Source organism: Oncorhynchus keta, chromosome 21, assembly GCF_023373465.1.
Source record: "Oncorhynchus keta strain PuntledgeMale-10-30-2019 chromosome 21, Oket_V2, whole genome shotgun sequence".
Classification (NCBI taxonomy): domain Eukaryota; kingdom Metazoa; phylum Chordata; class Actinopteri; order Salmoniformes; family Salmonidae; genus Oncorhynchus; species Oncorhynchus keta.
The window spans coordinates 18,583,173-18,600,723 of NC_068441.1; the positions used below are offsets into that span (position 1 = coordinate 18,583,173).

Below are 17,551 nucleotides of genomic sequence, written 5' to 3' on the forward strand. Positions count from 1 at the left end.
GGGGGTGTAATGCAATTAACATGTAATTGACATCCTGGCCGGGTTGATGCAAGTCCATTTTGTTCACACTGTAGCCTCAAAAATGTCTCAATGGATTTTCACCTACATTGCCTATCATAAGTAGCCCCTTGGATTTCTTCACATTTTCTGTTGTTACAAAGTGGGATTGAAATAGATTTAATTGTCTTTTTTTGTTGTCAACGATCTACCCCAAATGTTTTGTCATTTCAAAATGGATTTTTGTTATCCTAAATTGTATTAACACTAATAAAAAGTACCTTGATTAGATAAGTATTCGCCCCTTGAGCCAATACATGTTAGAAAGAGCTTTTGCAGCGATTACAGCTGTGTCTTCTTGGGTAAGTCTAAGAGCTTTGCACACCTGAGTAATGCAATATTTGCCCATTATTCTTTTCTAAATTCCTCAAGCTCTGTCAAGGTGTTGGGGATGATGGCTAGACAGCAATTTCCAAGTCTTGCCATATATTTTCAAGCCGATTTAAGTCAAATCTTTGTCACTCAGTCTTCTTGGTAAGCAACTCCAGTATAGATTTGGCTTTGTGTTATAGGTCTGGTGTAAAGAAAACTGAAGCAGGTTTTCCTCTAGGATTTTGCATGTGCTTAGCTCCATCCCGTTTATTTGAATCAGTCTTTGTCAGTCTTTATCGATGTCAAGCATACCCATACCATGATGCCGCCACCACACCATGCTTCAATTTCAGGTGGCAGTTACTCAGCGATGTGTTGGATTTTCTCCAAACATAAGGCCTAGCATTTAGGCCAAAAGGTGTATTCCTTTGCCATTACTTCTTTTCCCAGTATTACTTTAGTGCCTTGTTGCATACAGGATGCATGTTTTGGGAGATTTTTATTCTGTATATTCCTATCCTATTCTTTTCACTCATTATTGTGGAGTCACTACAATTTTGTTGATTCATTCTCAGTTTTTAACCGTTGAACTAGCTGTCTTAAAATCACCTCATGGTCAAATCCCTGAGCAGTTTCCTTCCTGTCCTGCATCTCAGTTCAGGACAACTGTGTCTTTGATGTGTCTGGGTGGTTCAATACATAATCCATAGAATAATTATTAAATTGGCATGCTTAAATAAATGTTAAATGTCTAATGTGTTATTGTTACCCATCTACCAATCACTGCCCTTCTTTGTGAGGCTATGGATGAGCTCCCTGGTCTTTGTAGTTGAATATGTGCTCGAAATTCAATACTTGACTGTGTGACCTTACAGATGTTGTGTATAAACAGGGCAATCATGTCAACCCCTATTATTTCACACAGTGTGAGTCCATGTTACTTATTATGTGATTTGTTAAGTCATATTTTACTCCTGGACTAATTTAGGCTTGCCTAAACAAAAGGGGGTGAAAACTTATGCAACAACTATATTTTAGTTATATAATTTTTAGTCATTTGTAAAGATTTGTAGGATTTTCTTTTCACTTTGACATTGTCATATTTTGTATAACGTGTAAGAACACAACATGGCCAAAGGTATGTAGACACCTGCTCATCTAACATCTCATTCTAAAATCATAGGCATTAATATGGAGTTGGTCCCCCCTTTGCTGAAATAACAGCCTCCACTCTTCTGGGAAGGCTTCCACTAGATGTTGGAACATTGTTGCGGGGACTTTCTTCCATTCAGCCACAAAAGCATGAGTGAGGTCGGCCACTGATGTTGGGTGATTAGGCCTGGCTCGCAGTTTGTGCACGGGGGCATTGTCATGCTGAAAGAGAAAAGGGCCTTCTCCAAACTGTTCTGGAAGCACAGAATCGCTTAGAATGTTATTGTATGCTGTTGCTTTAAGATTTCCGTTCACTGTAACGAAGGGGCCTAGCCCGAACAATGAAAAACAGCCCCAGAAAAGTATTCCTCCTCCACCAAAATGTACGCACTATGAATTGGGGCAGGTAGTGTTCTCCTGGAATCCGCCAAACCCAGATTTGTCCATCGGACTACCAGATGGTGAAGCGTGATTCATCACTCCAGAGAATGCGTTTCCACTGCTCCAGAGTCCAATGGCTCTGAGCTTTACACCACTCCAGCCAACGTTTGGCATTGTGCATGGTGTACGGCTGCACGGCCATGGAAACCCATTTCATGAAGCTCCCGATGAACAGTTCTAGTGCTGACGTTGTTTCCAGAGGCAGTTTAGAAGTCGTTAGTGGGTGTTGCAATCGAGGACAGGCGATTTGTACACGCTACGAGCTTCAGCACTCACCGGTCCAAATCTGTGAGCCTATGTGGCCTAACACTTCAAGCTGAGCCGTTGTGCTCCTAGACGATTCCACTTCACAATAACAGCTCTTACAGTTGAATAGGGCAGATCTAGCAGAGCAGAAATTTGACGAACTTGTTGGAAAGGTAGCATCCTATGATGGTGTCACGTTGAAAGTCACTGAGCTCTTCAGTACGTGACATTCTACAGCCAATTTTTGTATATGGCGATTGCATAGCTGTGTTTTTTAAATATTTTTTTTTACCTTTGCTTGACTAGGCAACTCAGTTAAGAACAAATACTTATTTACAATGACGGCTTAGGAACAGTGGATTAACTGCCTTTCTCAGTGGCAGAATGACAGATTTTTACCTTGTCAGCTTTGGGATTCGATCTAGCAACCTGGCCTAACGCTCTAACCATTAGGCTACCTGCCGCCCCTTTGTGCTAGATGTTACACACCTGTCAGCAACAGGTGAGGCTGAAATAGCCAAATTCACTCATTTGAAGAGGTGACCACATACTTTTGGACTTGTAGTGTATGTTAGGTCTAAATATATAGTCCTACAGTAATAAACCTATTATATACGTAACTACTGCAATACTGAGTATAAGGAATAAGGAAGCCAGAAAAATAAGTGGATATAGAGTGCATACAGGCAGGTAAAGTGATGGAGAGAATATTTTATGGCAGGTCATAATGTTTTATATTAAAAAACATTCCTAATATTGAACTTTTAATAGGCTTTTGGAAATGTTTGTCCCTCTCCCTGAGTGGCTAGCTGCTATCTGTGTTTTGGGGATCTTTCCACTTAAACCGCAACAACCACTTCGTTATTTGCTCATCACTATTAAAAGATTTCCAATAACTTGAGCTTGAGAAGCATCGTGAGATTGGCATTGGGGTGGTTTGTTGTTGTGCAACCAATCTATTCTGCAAAAACATTCGCTTCCCAAGTAATAACCGGATAATACAAACACTTGGCAAAAGTTGGGTAAGTGGAGGAAACAATTCAAATCAAAATACCAAACAAACCACATTTCCTAGCTTGTCTAACAAAACCATATTATTTGTACAGTAATGGGCTTGAGAATATATTACATAGACTAAAGCTTTCAGAACGATTCTAAAATGTATTTTGAGAGTAATTTGGCTTTGCATTTCGTCCATGTTAATGTAGCAGTGTTTAGAAACATATTCTATTCTTATTTACAATACAAAAGAGACTCCAAAAGGACACTATACATTTTTAACCATTTACAGTATTTCTATTGGGTACAAAATGATCTGAAACACAACCAAAACAAACAGCAAATGCATTCAACAAGTTTGTAGAGTGACAAGCATAATGTAGTCATTGTGTGCTAGTAATATGAGACCAAGTGCTTAGATTTTACTACTTTAATACACATAAGTGAATTTGTCCCAATACTTTTGGTTCCCTAAAATGGGAGGACTATGTACATAAAAATGCTGTAATTTTTAGACGGTTCACCCAATATGGATGAAAGTATCCTTATATTAAAGCTGACAGCACTTTACCCTCATAGTCATTGTATCATTTCATGTGTCACTGTCACAATACTTTTGAAGTTATCTGTATAAGCTATGATTGCTACTGTAGAAGCTATCTATGAGCTAAGTCATTTCAATAGATCACCTGTCCTAATCAGCACCGCTGTGTTGTGGATGCTGCTGTGCTGTGGTATACTCAACTGAAAGTATCCGCCCTGTCTGATGTTTTTGATGCCTTTCTGACAGTCAGACAACACCCCACGGGCTCTGCTGGAGAGCCTACAGACGTACTCCAGCACTGACATATTCAGCACACTACCTCGTGCCCCACTGTGAGACACAGAGCTGCAGCACCACGCAGAGATCCACTCTAGTGGTCTATTCACTGCCATTTCTGAGGACAGAGAAATATGCAGATGTCTACAGAAACTAACACTGTGGATAGATAGCCAAACAGACATGACTACTTTAGCCTATAACACATAACAGTAGACTTAGTCCTGGCCCTATCGATCCCTTTGCAAGTTGTCCCTGGGGCTGGGTATTCCTCACCACCACAACAGGATGATGTTCAATTGCATCTCTGGCTGCTCATCTGTAAAATGCATTTCATGTTGTGGTGTTTAATCTGGTTCCAGTAACTTCCTTTGAAACCTTTACAGATTTGTGTACAGGAGCTTACTGTGAAGCCAGCGGCCTCTGGGATTTAAGCAGCCCAAATACAGTGCCGGCCCAAGTAACACGCTATCAGGACGCTTAGAGAGCAATACCATAGACACAAAACCATGATTAGTGTATGTATGTGTGCATGTGTGTTTGGGTGAGTCAGGGGGAAGTGGTGGGGGGAGTGATGGAGGGAGATAGTTTCACCATGGCAAATCAGATTAATATCATGTACAGTAGTAGCCCTGGCTGGCTAGCCCCGTGTCAGTTGCTCAGTGCACGCTTTGATGAACCTCCCAATGAATGGCCTCCAGCATCACTGGGTGGATTCACTCCGGTTATAGAGCCAGGCTATAGGTAGTGGGGAGTGGGGAAGGGGAGACTGGAGGGGGAGGCAGTAGGAAAGAAAATCACAGTGCTGCTCCCTGCTGGAAAGGGACCAGTGCTGATGCAGTCTCAGACTGTGTGTTTACCTTCATGCTCAGCTCAATATGGCCTAGCCTCTGAGGCCAAGCACACATTACACAGAACACATTATCCCTGGGGGACGTCTTTGGTTAACGTGATTCAGTAACACATAACACCAGACATTCGCTGAGCCAATGACTGTAAAACAAACCAGAAAGTGCCTTAGCAGGAGCACAGCTGCCTTAACCACCTACTCTTTTGCAAGGATTTGTAAGTGAAATGTTATAACTACTACTCTATAAAGCCTAAACACCATAGAAATCAATTCACTGTGTGTATTTTGCAGCTTGTTTTATGTAACTGGTGTTTTGTTTCAGTAAGGGTAAGGAAGGGTCATGTAATGCAGTACTCACGCTGCGCAATCTGGGCCAGGTGCAGCCGGTTGACCCAGGAGATCTTGCTGAGGGGGCTGGTGGTGTTGAAAACCACCATGAAGCTGACGGGACGTCCCGACCTGGAGGGGAATGCACACACACAAGTTAAAACAACTGACTCATGCTCTGTGGGGACCTCATCGGGACCATTGTTCTACTGTTTACAGAAAGCAGCAGCTAAAAGCCCATCTGTGTTTTATGGTGTAACGTCGTTCTTCGTTTGTAGAAAGAGAGTCGGACCGAAATGCAGCGTGGTGGTTACTCATGACTTTAATGAAAAAAGTGACACATGAAATAACTATACAAATACAAAAACAACAAACGGAACGTGAAACCTAATTACAGCCTATCTGGTGAAACTACACAGAGACAGGAACAATCACCCACGAAACACAAAGCGAAACCCAGGCTACCTAAATACGGTTCCCAATCAGAGACAATGAGAATCACCTGACTCTGATTGAGAACCGCCGCAGGCAGCCAAGCCTATACAACACCCCTACTCAGCCGCAATCCCAAATACTACAAACCCCAATACGAAAATACAATAAACCCATGTCACACCCTGGCCTGAACAAATAATTAAAGAAAACACAAAATACTAAGACCAAGGCGTGACAGAACCCCCCCCCTAAGGTGCGGACTCCCGGACGCACCTCAAAACCATAGGGAGGGTCCGGGTCCATGGTGGCGGTTCCGGCTCGGGACGTGGACCCCACTCCATTAATGTCATAGTTCCTCCCCTTCGCGTCCTGGGATAATCCACCCTCGCCGCCGACCATGGCCTAATAGTCCTCACCCAAAACCCCACTGAACTGAGGGGCAGCTCGGGACTGAGGGGCAGCTCAGGACTGAGGGGCAGCTCAGTACTGAGGGGCAGCTCGAGACTGAGGGGCAGCCCGGAAATGAGGGGCAGCCCGGAACTGAGGGGCAGCCCGGGACTGAGGGGCAGCCCGGAACTGAGGGAATGCCCAGTACTGAGAGGAAGCCCAGTACTGAGAGGAAGCCCAGTACTGAGATGAAGCTCAGGCAGGTAGTAGGCTCCGGTAGATCCTGGCTGGCTGGCGGATCTGTAAGATTCTGGTTGACTAGCAGATCTGTAAGATTCTGGTTGACTGGCAGATCTGGTAGAATCTGGTTGACTGGCAGATCTAGAAGATCATGGCTGACCTGCAGATCTAGCTGCTCTATGCAGACTGGCAGATCTGGAAGAGACTGGTTGACTGGCAGATCTGGAAGAATCTGGTTGACTGGCAGATCTAGACGATCATGGCTGACTGGCGGATCTAGCTGCTCTATGCAGGCTGACAGCTCCTTGCAGACTGACAGCTCTGACTGCTCCATGCAGGCTGACAGCACCCTGCAGACTGGCAGCTCCTTGCAGACTGACAGCTCCTTGCAGACTGACAGCTCCTTGCAGGCTGACAGCACCCTGCAGACTGGCAGCTCCTTGCAGACTGACAGCTCTGACTGCTCCATGCAGGCTGACAGCACCCTGCAGACTGGCAGCTCCTTGCAGACTGACAGCTCCTTGCAGACTGACAGCTCCTTGCAGACTGACAGCTCTGGCTGCTTCATGCAGACTGACAGCTCTGACTGCTCCATGCAGGCTGACAGCACCCTGCAGACTGGCAGCTCCTTGCAGACTGACAGCTCCTTGCAGACTGACAGCTCCTTGCAGACTGGCAGCTCCTTGGAGACTGGCAGCTCTTTGCAGACTGACAGCTCTGGTTGCTTCATGCAGACTGACAGCACCTTGCAGACTGACAGCTCCCTGCAGACTGGCAGCTCAGGCTGCTCCGAACAGGCAGGAGGCTCTGGCAGCGCTGTAGAGGAGGAAGGCTCTGATAGCGCTGAACAGGCGGGAGACTCTGACAGCGCAGGAGGGAAGGAAGGCTCTGGCTGTGCTGAACAGGCGAGGCGCACTGAAGGCCTGGTGCGTGGTGCTGGAACTGGTGCTACAGGATCGAGGACACGCACAGGAAGCCTGGTGCGGGGAGCTGCTACCGGAGGACTGGTGTATGGAGGTGGCTCTGGATAGACCGGACCGTGCAGGCACACTGGAGCTCTTGAGCACCGAGCCTGCCCAACCTTACCTGGCTCGATGCCCACTCTAGCCCCGCCAATACGAAGGACTGGTATGAACCGCACCGGGCTATGCACCCGCACTGGAAACACTGTGCGCTCCATAGCATAACACGGTGTCTGCCCGGTCTCTCTAGCCCACCGGTAAGCACAGGGAGTTTGCGCAGGTCTCCTACCTGGCATAGCCATACTCCCTTTAAGCCTCCCCCCAATAATTTTTTTGGGCTGCTTTTCGGGCTTCCATCCGCGTCGCCGTGCTGCCTCCTCATACCAGTGCCTCTCCTCTTTAGCCGCCTCTAGTTCCTCCTTGGGGCGGCGATATTCACCAGGCTGAGCCCAGGGTCCTTTTCCATCCAGTTCTTCCTCCCATGTCCAAATCTCCAAGTGGTGCAGCCTCTCCCACTGCAGCTGCTCTTCACAATTAACAGGGAGAGTTGGCTCAGGTCTGACTCCTGACTCAGCCACTCTCCCTCTGAGCCCTCCCCCAATAAATATTTGGGGGTGACTTTCGGGTTTCGCTCTGTGCCGCGGTGTCTTTCTTTTCGACTCCATTCTCCTATAGCCCTCTTCGCACTGCTCCAGCGAATCCCAGGCGGGTTCCGGCACTCTCTCTGGGTCGGCCGCCCACCTGTCGATTTCTTCCCACGTCGTATACTCCAAGCCTCTGCTGTCCATAACGTCCTCCTTTCGCTGCTGCCTGTTAACACGCTGCTCAGTCCGAGTGTGGTGGGTGATTCTGTAACGTCGTTCTTCGTTTGTAGAAAGAGAGTCGGACCGAAATGCAGCGTGGTGGTTACTCATGACTTTAATGAAAAAATAATTAAAGAAAACACAAAATACTAAGACCAAGGCGTGACATATGGGTCATTCACTGCACCGGAAAAGAGCCATAAGTGTAGGAATAATGGTATCGCGCTCCATAGAGCAAATCAATGAATAAAGACAAATACCACATACAAATGCTCTGCAAAAGGCCTGTTCCTTCTCAGTGACACAGAGCAAGGAAAAAGTTCTAGGTGCTATTTCAGACTTTCAAACTGAAATTCAAAAAATGCAAGTTCTCTTTAGGTCTGCGCAGTGTCATATAAGATATAGGTCTATGGTCCTTAGGTTCCCAAAACCAGGACACCATTGCAGACTGGTCTGTTTCGTGGATGTATGTTTGGATATGCCATGGGATTGTGATATGGTTGCATTATGTGATTATGAAATTCTGGTCTGCTTTTTATTTGGAAGCTTAGTCGTATGTGACTATTCAATGATGTAGGCCTATCTATTTTACACATGTTACACATGTTGTAAACAAACCCCCCTTCTGGATTGATAAAGACATACTGTAGATATTCTACTGTACTATAAGAATGCAACCTCTCCTGTAGAGGTACTTCTGGGGACAGGATGACGAGGAGGAGAAGGAAAGGGGGGAGATGTCCAGACCTCTCCCTCAACATCAACAAAACAAAGAAACTGATTGTAGACTACAGGACACAGACAAGGGAGCATACCCCCGTCCTCATCGACGGGGCCGCAGTGTATAGGGTCAAAAGCTTAAAGTTTCTCGGTGTGCCCTTCATTGATGACCTGAAATGGTCTCACCAAACTGATACCCTGGTGAAGAACAGCACCTCTACAACCTGAAGAAATTAAGGACCTCAGTCACCCGAGCCACTGACTGTTCACTTGGCTACTGTCTGACAGACAGAGACAGTACAGGTGCATCAGTGCCAAGACCAAGAGACTAAACAACAGCTTCTATTGCCAAGCTATCAGACTGTTGAACAGCCATCACTAGCCATCTACCAGGTGATGCACACTGCTCACACACACACAAGCTATCACATACACACACACACTCGCTGTTGTCCCATGTTATAGAGACATTAAACCACTGAACATAGTGTATTCTCAACATAGCTCATTCTAATAGTTTAATTACACTGTTTATACACACCACACATTCATTTATATACTTGATTCTTTACATAGCTCAGTCTAATATATCTATTGCTGTACATTTCCTTCTTAGTAAATTGCGTGTAAATTCATCCGGTGTATATACTATACGTATAGATTGCATTTGGATTACTGTTACAGTGCTATCTGGGTAGTTAATTACATTTGTTCCGACGTTTCTTGATTTTTATTTAAACAAAAATATTATAACAATTTGTGTAGTACATTTTACTGCATGGTTAGGAACCAGAACATAAGCATTTCTCTGCACCTGCTATAACATCTGCTAAACCTTAGATGCGATCAATAAACTTTGATTTGATTTGAAGGAGTAAGAGTCCTGTAACCACAGAGCCGTAACAAACAGCACATTTCACCTCCCCCTGTTTCAATCAGGATGGTGGAAGTGATGTAAAGGTCAGATGATACGGCATGCGCCGTTGGACCCTGAAGGTAGAGACGCCCAGATCAGATAAGAGAAGGGATGAGAGGGAGCATGAACTGCTAACACACAAAGAAGAAGCCAGGGAGCTGGATTAACAGGCCAGAATCCCCACTCCGCCCCCCTGCTCCTCGCCTCTTGGCCCCCGACATGCCTCTTACACCCTGGGTAAAAGCTGACAGTTCTGGACCTGAATGTGGGAATAATGTGATTCTTGAACAGGGGGAGCTCAGTGTGGAACTTTTAAAGGTCATAGGCCTCCAGTAGTGGCTCAGCACTCTGAGATCAGCAGCTGTGATTGCGCTACCATGTTACCTCTCAACAATGGCACACAGTTTTACATTCACCAACTCCTCCTGCTGACACTCATCCTTGCAGTCTCTATGCAATACTTGTCTTAAATGTTAGTTTTTCCTCTGTTCTACATGAATAAACAAGGACACAGATACTACTTGCTTCAGGTTGAGTGATAAAAGATACAACAGCAGTACACATCCCCAGTGACTCGTATCTCTCTCTCTCTCGCTCTCTCAAATCTGCTTCTGTCATACCTGCCTGCTCAGACTGAGTGAGAGCGTGAGAAAAGACAAGGACAGAAAGATATAAGTAAGATCTCCAAATTATTTGACATGTTGAAAAAGTGGGGCTTTCACACAGAGATGTAATTCATACCCTTCACTGCTTAAATACAGAAGAAGCAATTTGCTCAGGAAAGAGAGAGATGAAGCAAGAGGGGAGGGAGAGGGGGAGAAAGATGAGAATGAAACTGGTCACTTCATCAGATTGCCAGGGAGGGTAATACTTGACGCTCACGCTGCTCCAAACATGCTAATCAGAACAGACTTGGAGTCTTCCCACCGCCTGATTGACAGGCGCAGATGTGCTGGTACACAGGCAGCACGGGGAAGTAGGCATGGGCATGATGGCGGAATAGAGTAGAGCAAGGACCCGGCCCACAGCCCAGACCCGGGCTGATGTATGGCTGCTGGTCACTGCTGAGGCACACATGTGACAGTAATGCACAAAGAGTGGACAGACACTGAGAGGTCCTGTGGGAGCATCAGTGTGCCTAGACCAGACCTGGCTGTATGGGGAAATTCACAACTTAGCTGCTCCTTGCGAGGAGAGTGAATGATGCACGTGCCATGCATGGATGGAGGGATGGAGGGAAGGAAGGTCCCTGCTCTGCGTGGAGGGATGGAGGAAAGGAAGGTCCCTGCTCTGCGTGGAGGGATGGAGGGAAGGGAGGTCCCTGCTCTGTGTGGAGGGATGGAGGGAAGGGAGTTCCCTGCTCTGCATGGAGGGGTGGAGGGAAGGGAGGTCCCTGCTCTGCATGGAGGGATGGAGGGAAGGGAGGTCCCTGCTCTGCGTGGAGGGATGGAGGGAATGGGGGCTGTGATGGGCTGCTTGCTTGGGAACTCTCCCAGGATGACAGGAGGGGACCGACTCAGTAAAGGGGGACCCTGCTGTGGACCCACTCTCCCTCCACCACTCTCACAGAGACAGAGCAAGACTGTATATCAACGTGTGTGCAAGATTGAGAATAGAGAGAAAACAAGAGAACAAAATAGAGAAAATAGAGAAAGGAGGCAGAGAGCGAGACACAGAGAGCAAGATGCCGAGAACAAGAGAGACACACAGAGAGAAAGAAAGAAAAAGAGAGAAAGAAAGAGAGAGGTGTGCCCAGTCTACGTTCTGTTCTCTCCTGCAATATGCCACCATTGCACCCTGGGTCGTGTCAGAATGGCTGAGGCGCCCACCGCGCCAACTGTCACCCCCCAACCCACACCAATCACCACCATACCCAAGCCCTAAGGCACTCTGCTGGCCCTGCCACCTCAACAGCCAGCCCTGCCGGCCAAGCAACCACCCAGCCTCCAGCAACAATTAGTCTGCTATCAGACCCTGCTCAGCTCTCTCTCTTTATTACTTTATCACATGCCTCTCTTCACAATATACTATAACCATCACTACACTCTACACTGGAGTCCAGGTCTGTATAGTACTCTACTTGCCCAAAGCATTTCCCTAACTTTACATTGTAAAAACCTGCTTCTCTGTGTGGCAGAATGAGGTCTGTTGGCTGCTACAAACAAATAATGTTACACTATCTGATACAACCCACAGAGATGGGGTACGGGGGTCTCCCTCCCTGGTCCATGCTGCTGCTCATGACATTATCAATGGGACCAAAAAAATGTGGTACTCCTCAGCGGGGATGCTGGGACTTTCTTGTATGCATGACATCTGGCTCCACCAAACATCGAGAAAGCAGCTTGGCCCTGCAGGCCCAGTGTGGAACCACAGAGAGGGGGGGATGGGTACCAATCTGCAGTGCTCTGCTGCTCAAGCTGTCACTTTAGGTTGGATGGGTACATTTAGGCCCTCACTGCTGTCACCCTGCCTTGCCCCGTTTATGTTGTGGAGGTGGATCAAGGTCTCTTTCCCTCCCTGCTCATAATACTCCCCTCCTCCCCCTCTCATCCTCCACACACTAGCAGCCACAGCACGACTCCCACTCTAATCTGTCTTCATTCTCTATCCTCCTCCTCTACTCTCAGCTGAGTCCATAGCCACTTGAGCACATTACGATAAGCACATTCAGACTCATCACAGTGTGAGAGAATTATAGAAGCTCCCATTATGGAGCCTTTAGATTTAGTATATCTAAAAATGACCAAATTAACTGTCAGTCAAAGACCACTTTCTGTGTGTCCTTGAGCTGAACTACAATGGCTTTTTAATTTTTTTTTTAATTCTGTCAGAACAAATGAAAAACACACAATATTGGCTATACCTGTAATATGAATCGAACTCCATGAAAATAACATGGCAAATGCTGTCATTCCATTTGCGTTCTCAAGGAAGTGAATATGTGAACGATCAGTTAATGACAAATTGCGGTGCATACCTCTAATTTGCCAGCCAGCTGTGGCAGAGATGGTGTCAGGCTTTTAACACTGGCTGAGCGTAATGCCAGGTAATGTGCTCAGTGAGGTTAAGCGAACGCAACGTCAGGCTCCTGCATCATCATAACGTTAGCGCCCAGGCACATTAAAATGTTTGTCACCGGCCATTCTCTTTTAGTGTTGAGTGTGATGGCCTGTTTTCCGAGTTATGGATGAGGCAATTTCTCCAACAACCCATTTTGTGGAGTCAAGATGGCAGTGTAAAACAAGCCCTTGCAGTTCAATTTGTCGTCTTTAAATCGTAAAATCACACAAGTGTGAAGATAATGGATGAATTCTTCACATTGGGTGGTACTACAGAATGACTTTAACACAAGGCCCAGTAATATTGATGTAATACTCACTTGTCTGGTCTCCCAGGCACCTGCAGGCGTAAGCGGCACTTGTTGGCACTCTGAAGTTGATCCTCCTTGATCCGAATGAGTCTCTGTAGAGCTAGACACCAGTCCTGGGCCACAGTCGTGTTCAGGTTCTATGATCCACAAACACACAAGAACATTCTGCTGTGACAAGAAAATATAGCTACAGTACATACTCCCATGTGCACGATATTCTTCTATCGACTCCTACATGATGCACTTCTGTGTACATTCACAAGCTAACATTCATATCTCATGCTTGCACACACACATTTATATTTATGGACAGTACTGACATAAACTCAGCAAAAAAATAAATGTCCCTTTTTCAGGACCCTGTCTTTCAAAGATAATTTGTAAAAATCCAAATAACTTCACAGATCCTCATTGTAAAGGGTTTAAACACTGTTTCTCGTGCTTGTTCAATGAACCATAAACAATTAATGAACATGCATCTGTGGAACGATCGTTAAGACACTAACAGCTTACAGACGGTAGCCAATTAAGGTCACAGTTATGAAAACTTAGGACACTAAAGAGGCCTTTCTACTGACTCTGAAAAACACCAAAAGAAAGATGTCCAGGGTCCCTGCTCATCTGCGTTAACATGCCTTAGGCATGCTGCAAGGAAACATGAGGACTGCAGATTTGGCCAGGGCAGTAAATTGCAATGTCCGTACTGTGAGACACCTAAGACAGCGCTACAGGGAGACAGGACGGATAGCTGATCCTCTTTGCAGTGGCAGACCACATGTAACACCACCTGCACAGGATCGATACATCCGAACATCAAACCTGCGGGACAGGTACAGATTGTAAATAACAACTGCCTGATTTACACCAGGAACGCACAATCCCTCCATCAGTGCTCAGACTGTCTGCAATAGGCTGAGAGAGGCTGGACTGAGGGCTTGTAGGTCTGTTGTAAGGCAGGTCCTCACCAGACATCACCAGCAACAACATCGCCTATGGGCACTAACCCACCGTCGCTGGACCAGACAGGACTGGCAAAAAGTGCTCTTCACTGACGAGTCACGATTTTGTATCACCAGAGGAGACGATTGGATTCGCGTTTATCATTGAAGGAATGAGCGTTACACCGAGGCATGTACTCTGGAGCGGGATTGATTTGGAGGTGGAAGGTCCGTCATGGTCTGGGGTGGTGTGTCACAGCCTCATCGGACTGAGCTTGTTGTCATTGCAGGCAATCTTAACGCTGTGCATTACAGGGAAGACAACCTCCTCTCTCATGTGGTACCCTTCCTGCAGGCTCATCCTGACATGACCCTCCAGCATGACAATGCCACCAGCCATACTGCTCATTCTGTGCGTCATTTCCTGCAAAACAGGAATGTCAGTGTTCTGCCATGGCCAGCGAAGAGCCCGGATCTCAATCCCATTGAGCACGTCTGGGACCTGTTGCATCGGAGAGTGAGGGCTAGGGCCATTCCCCCCAGAAATGTCCGGGAACTTGCAGGTGCCTTGGTGGAAGAGTGGGGTAACATCTCACAGCAAGAACTGGCAAATCTGGTGCAGTCCATGAGGAGATGCACTGCAGTACTTAATGCAGCTTAATGCAGAGGCCACACCAGATACTGACTGTTACTTTTGATTTTGACCCCCCTCCCCTTTGTTCAGGGACACATTATTCCATTTCTCTCAGTCACATATCTGTGGAACTTGTTCAGTTTATGTCTCAGTTGTTGAATCTTATGTTCATACAAATATTTAGACATGTTAAGTTTCATGAAAATAAACGGTATTGACAGTGAGAGGATGTTTCTTTTTTTGCTGAGTTTACTTACACTCTCTATTAAAAGAACCCACCACCCCTTCCTCATAAAACTGCTTTGATTTATAGACATTTTCATCAACCCACGGCAAAGCACTTTATACCATCAAATACGTCATACACATTACATCTCCTACACCACTTTTACAGTTAAGTCCCCCCAGTCATACTGTAAGAATCAAATCAATTTATGAAGTCAATGAGCCATGCAGAAGTATTTCCTATATTTGTTTGGTGGACATTTATATTATAACTGGGTGGAGTGTGAAAATCAATAATATGGAGTAAAGCCCATTTTACTCCACCTTAAAAAAATAGAGATCCAAAAGGCCACCTTTCCACTGAGAGGCTCTTTGGTGATTGCTGGAGTATACTGTGACTGTGTTATGTACAGTAGCTTTAATGTGATTGTGGCTACTGGTAGGTGTCCTGATTTGAACACAACAGAGCTCACTGCAGGAGAGAGAGGCACTACATTATTCAGGAGATAGCCCTCAAATCTGTCACATCTCTGATTCTCTGTTTTTTATATTTTTGGTATTTTATTAGGATCCCCCATGGCGATATCAAATGTATTTATGCTGTTATCAATTGGTGATTCCAGAAAGATCTGTAGCTTTTATATGATCACATTTTAATTGCATTTTAATTCTCCATTTTGAATTTCATTGTTCCTCTCTATCATCTTTGAATAACTATCATGCTTGTTGCTGTACAATGCCCTGCATTTAACAAAATAACACTGTTCATGCATTTTCAATATCCAATCAAAGCATTCTGTGTTCTCAGAGTTCAGACCTGCAGATAGTTGGGTTGTGGAAGAAAGAAATCACTTTACGAGTGCAAGCATTATTTTGACTTATCAGCTTTATGAAAAATGTGTCAAGCTGCAAATTAAATCTCTTTAAAGTAAAGACTATTGTTTTGCAGGTCAGGCTGCGGTTCACATTTTTAAAGAAGGTAATATGGATGTAGGCTTTTGTGAGTAACTCGGAGGCAGCATGGGCTATGAGGTGATGCAATAAATACTATAGTAGAAAAACATGTTGGGTTTGGGCTGTGTATACCAAGTATGTCTCCTATAGCATTCCAACACTAAGTAGTGAGGCAGCGTGTTATATAGTAAGTAGTAGGGTATGCTGGTGTTACATAGTAATTAGTGGGGTGGTGTCATATAGTAAGAAGTGGGGTGGGCTGGTGTTATATAGTAAGAAGTGGGGTGGGCTGGTGTTATATAGTAAGTAGTGGTGTGGGGTGGTGTTATGTAGTAACACCCCAGTAAATAGTGGAGTGCTATGCGGATGACACACAGCTGTACATTTCAATGAAACATGGTGAAGCCCCAAAATTGCCCTCGCTAGAAGCATGTGTTTCAGACATAAGGAAGTGGATGGCTGCAAACTTTCTACTATTAAACTCGGACAAAACAGAGATGCTTGTTCTAGGTCCCAAGAAACAAAGAGATCTTCTGTTGAATCTGACAATTAATCTTAATGGTTGTACAGTCGTCTCAAATAAAACTGTGAAGGACCTCGGCGTTACTCTGGACCCTGATCTCTCTTTTGAAGAACATATCAAGACCATTTCGAGGACAGCTTTTTTCCATCTACGTAATATTGCAAAAATCAGAAACTTTCTGTCAAAAAATGATGCAGAAAAATTAATCCATGCTTTTGTCACTTCTAGGTTAGACTACTGCAATGCTCTACTTTCCGGCTACCCGGATAAAGCACTAAATAAACTTCAGTTAGTGCTAAATACGGCTGCTAGAATCCTGACTAGAACCAAAAAATTGATCATATTACTCCAGTGCTAGCCTCTCTACACTGGCTTCCTGTCAAAGCAAGGGCTGATTTCAAGGTTTTACTGCTAACCTACAAAGCATTACATGGGCTTGCTCCTACCTATCTCTCTGATTTGGTCCTGCCGTACATACCTACACATACGCTACGGTCACAAGACGCAGGCCTCCTAATTCTCCCTAGAATTTATAAGCAAACAGCTGGAGGCAGGGCTTTCTCCTATAGAGCTCCATTTTTATGGAACGGTCTGCCTACCCATGTCAGAGACGCAAACTCGGTCTCAACCTTTAAGTCTTTACTGAAGACTTATCTCTTCAGTGGGTCATATGATTGAGTGTAGTCTGGCCCAGGAGTGGGAAGGTGAACAGAAAGGCTCTGGAGCAAGGAACCGCCCTTGCTGTCTCTGCCTGGCCAGTTCCCCTCTTTCCACTGGGATTCTCTGCCTCTAACCCTATTACAGGGGCTGAGTCACTGGCTTACTGGGGCTCTCTCATGCCGTCCCTGCAGGGGGTGCGTCACCTGAGTGGGTTGATTCACTGTTGTGGTCATCCTGTCTGGGTTGGCGCCCCCCTTGGGTTGTGCCGTGGCGGAGATCTTTGTGGGCTGTACTCAGCCTTGTCTCAGGATGGTAAGTTGGTGGTTGAAGATATCCCTCTAGTGGTGTGGGGGCTGTGCTTTGGCAAAGTGGGTGGGGTTATATCCTTCCTGTTTGGCCCTGTCCGGGGGTGTCCTCGGATGGGGCCACAGTGTCTCCTGACCCCTCCTGTCTCAGCCTCCAGTATTTATGCTGCAGTAGTTTGTGTCGGGGGGCTAGGGTCAGTTTGTATTATCTGGAGTACTTCTCCTGTCCTATTTATGTGTCTTGTGTGGATCTAAGTGTGTGTTCTCTAATT

The 17,551-nt window shown here is 45.7% G+C and overlaps 1 protein-coding gene across 1 annotated transcript in view; it reads right to left on the bottom strand.

Moving 5' to 3' along the window:
* Nucleotides 1–17,551, bottom strand: part of LOC118399861 (rho guanine nucleotide exchange factor 10-like protein) — a 175,388-nt gene that overhangs the window by 108,211 nt on the left and 49,626 nt on the right. Inside the window, 2 exon segments of the mRNA XM_052474559.1 lie at nt 5,236–5,336; nt 13,050–13,177. Coding sequence (XP_052330519.1) covers nt 5,236–5,336; nt 13,050–13,177 — 229 coding nt within the window.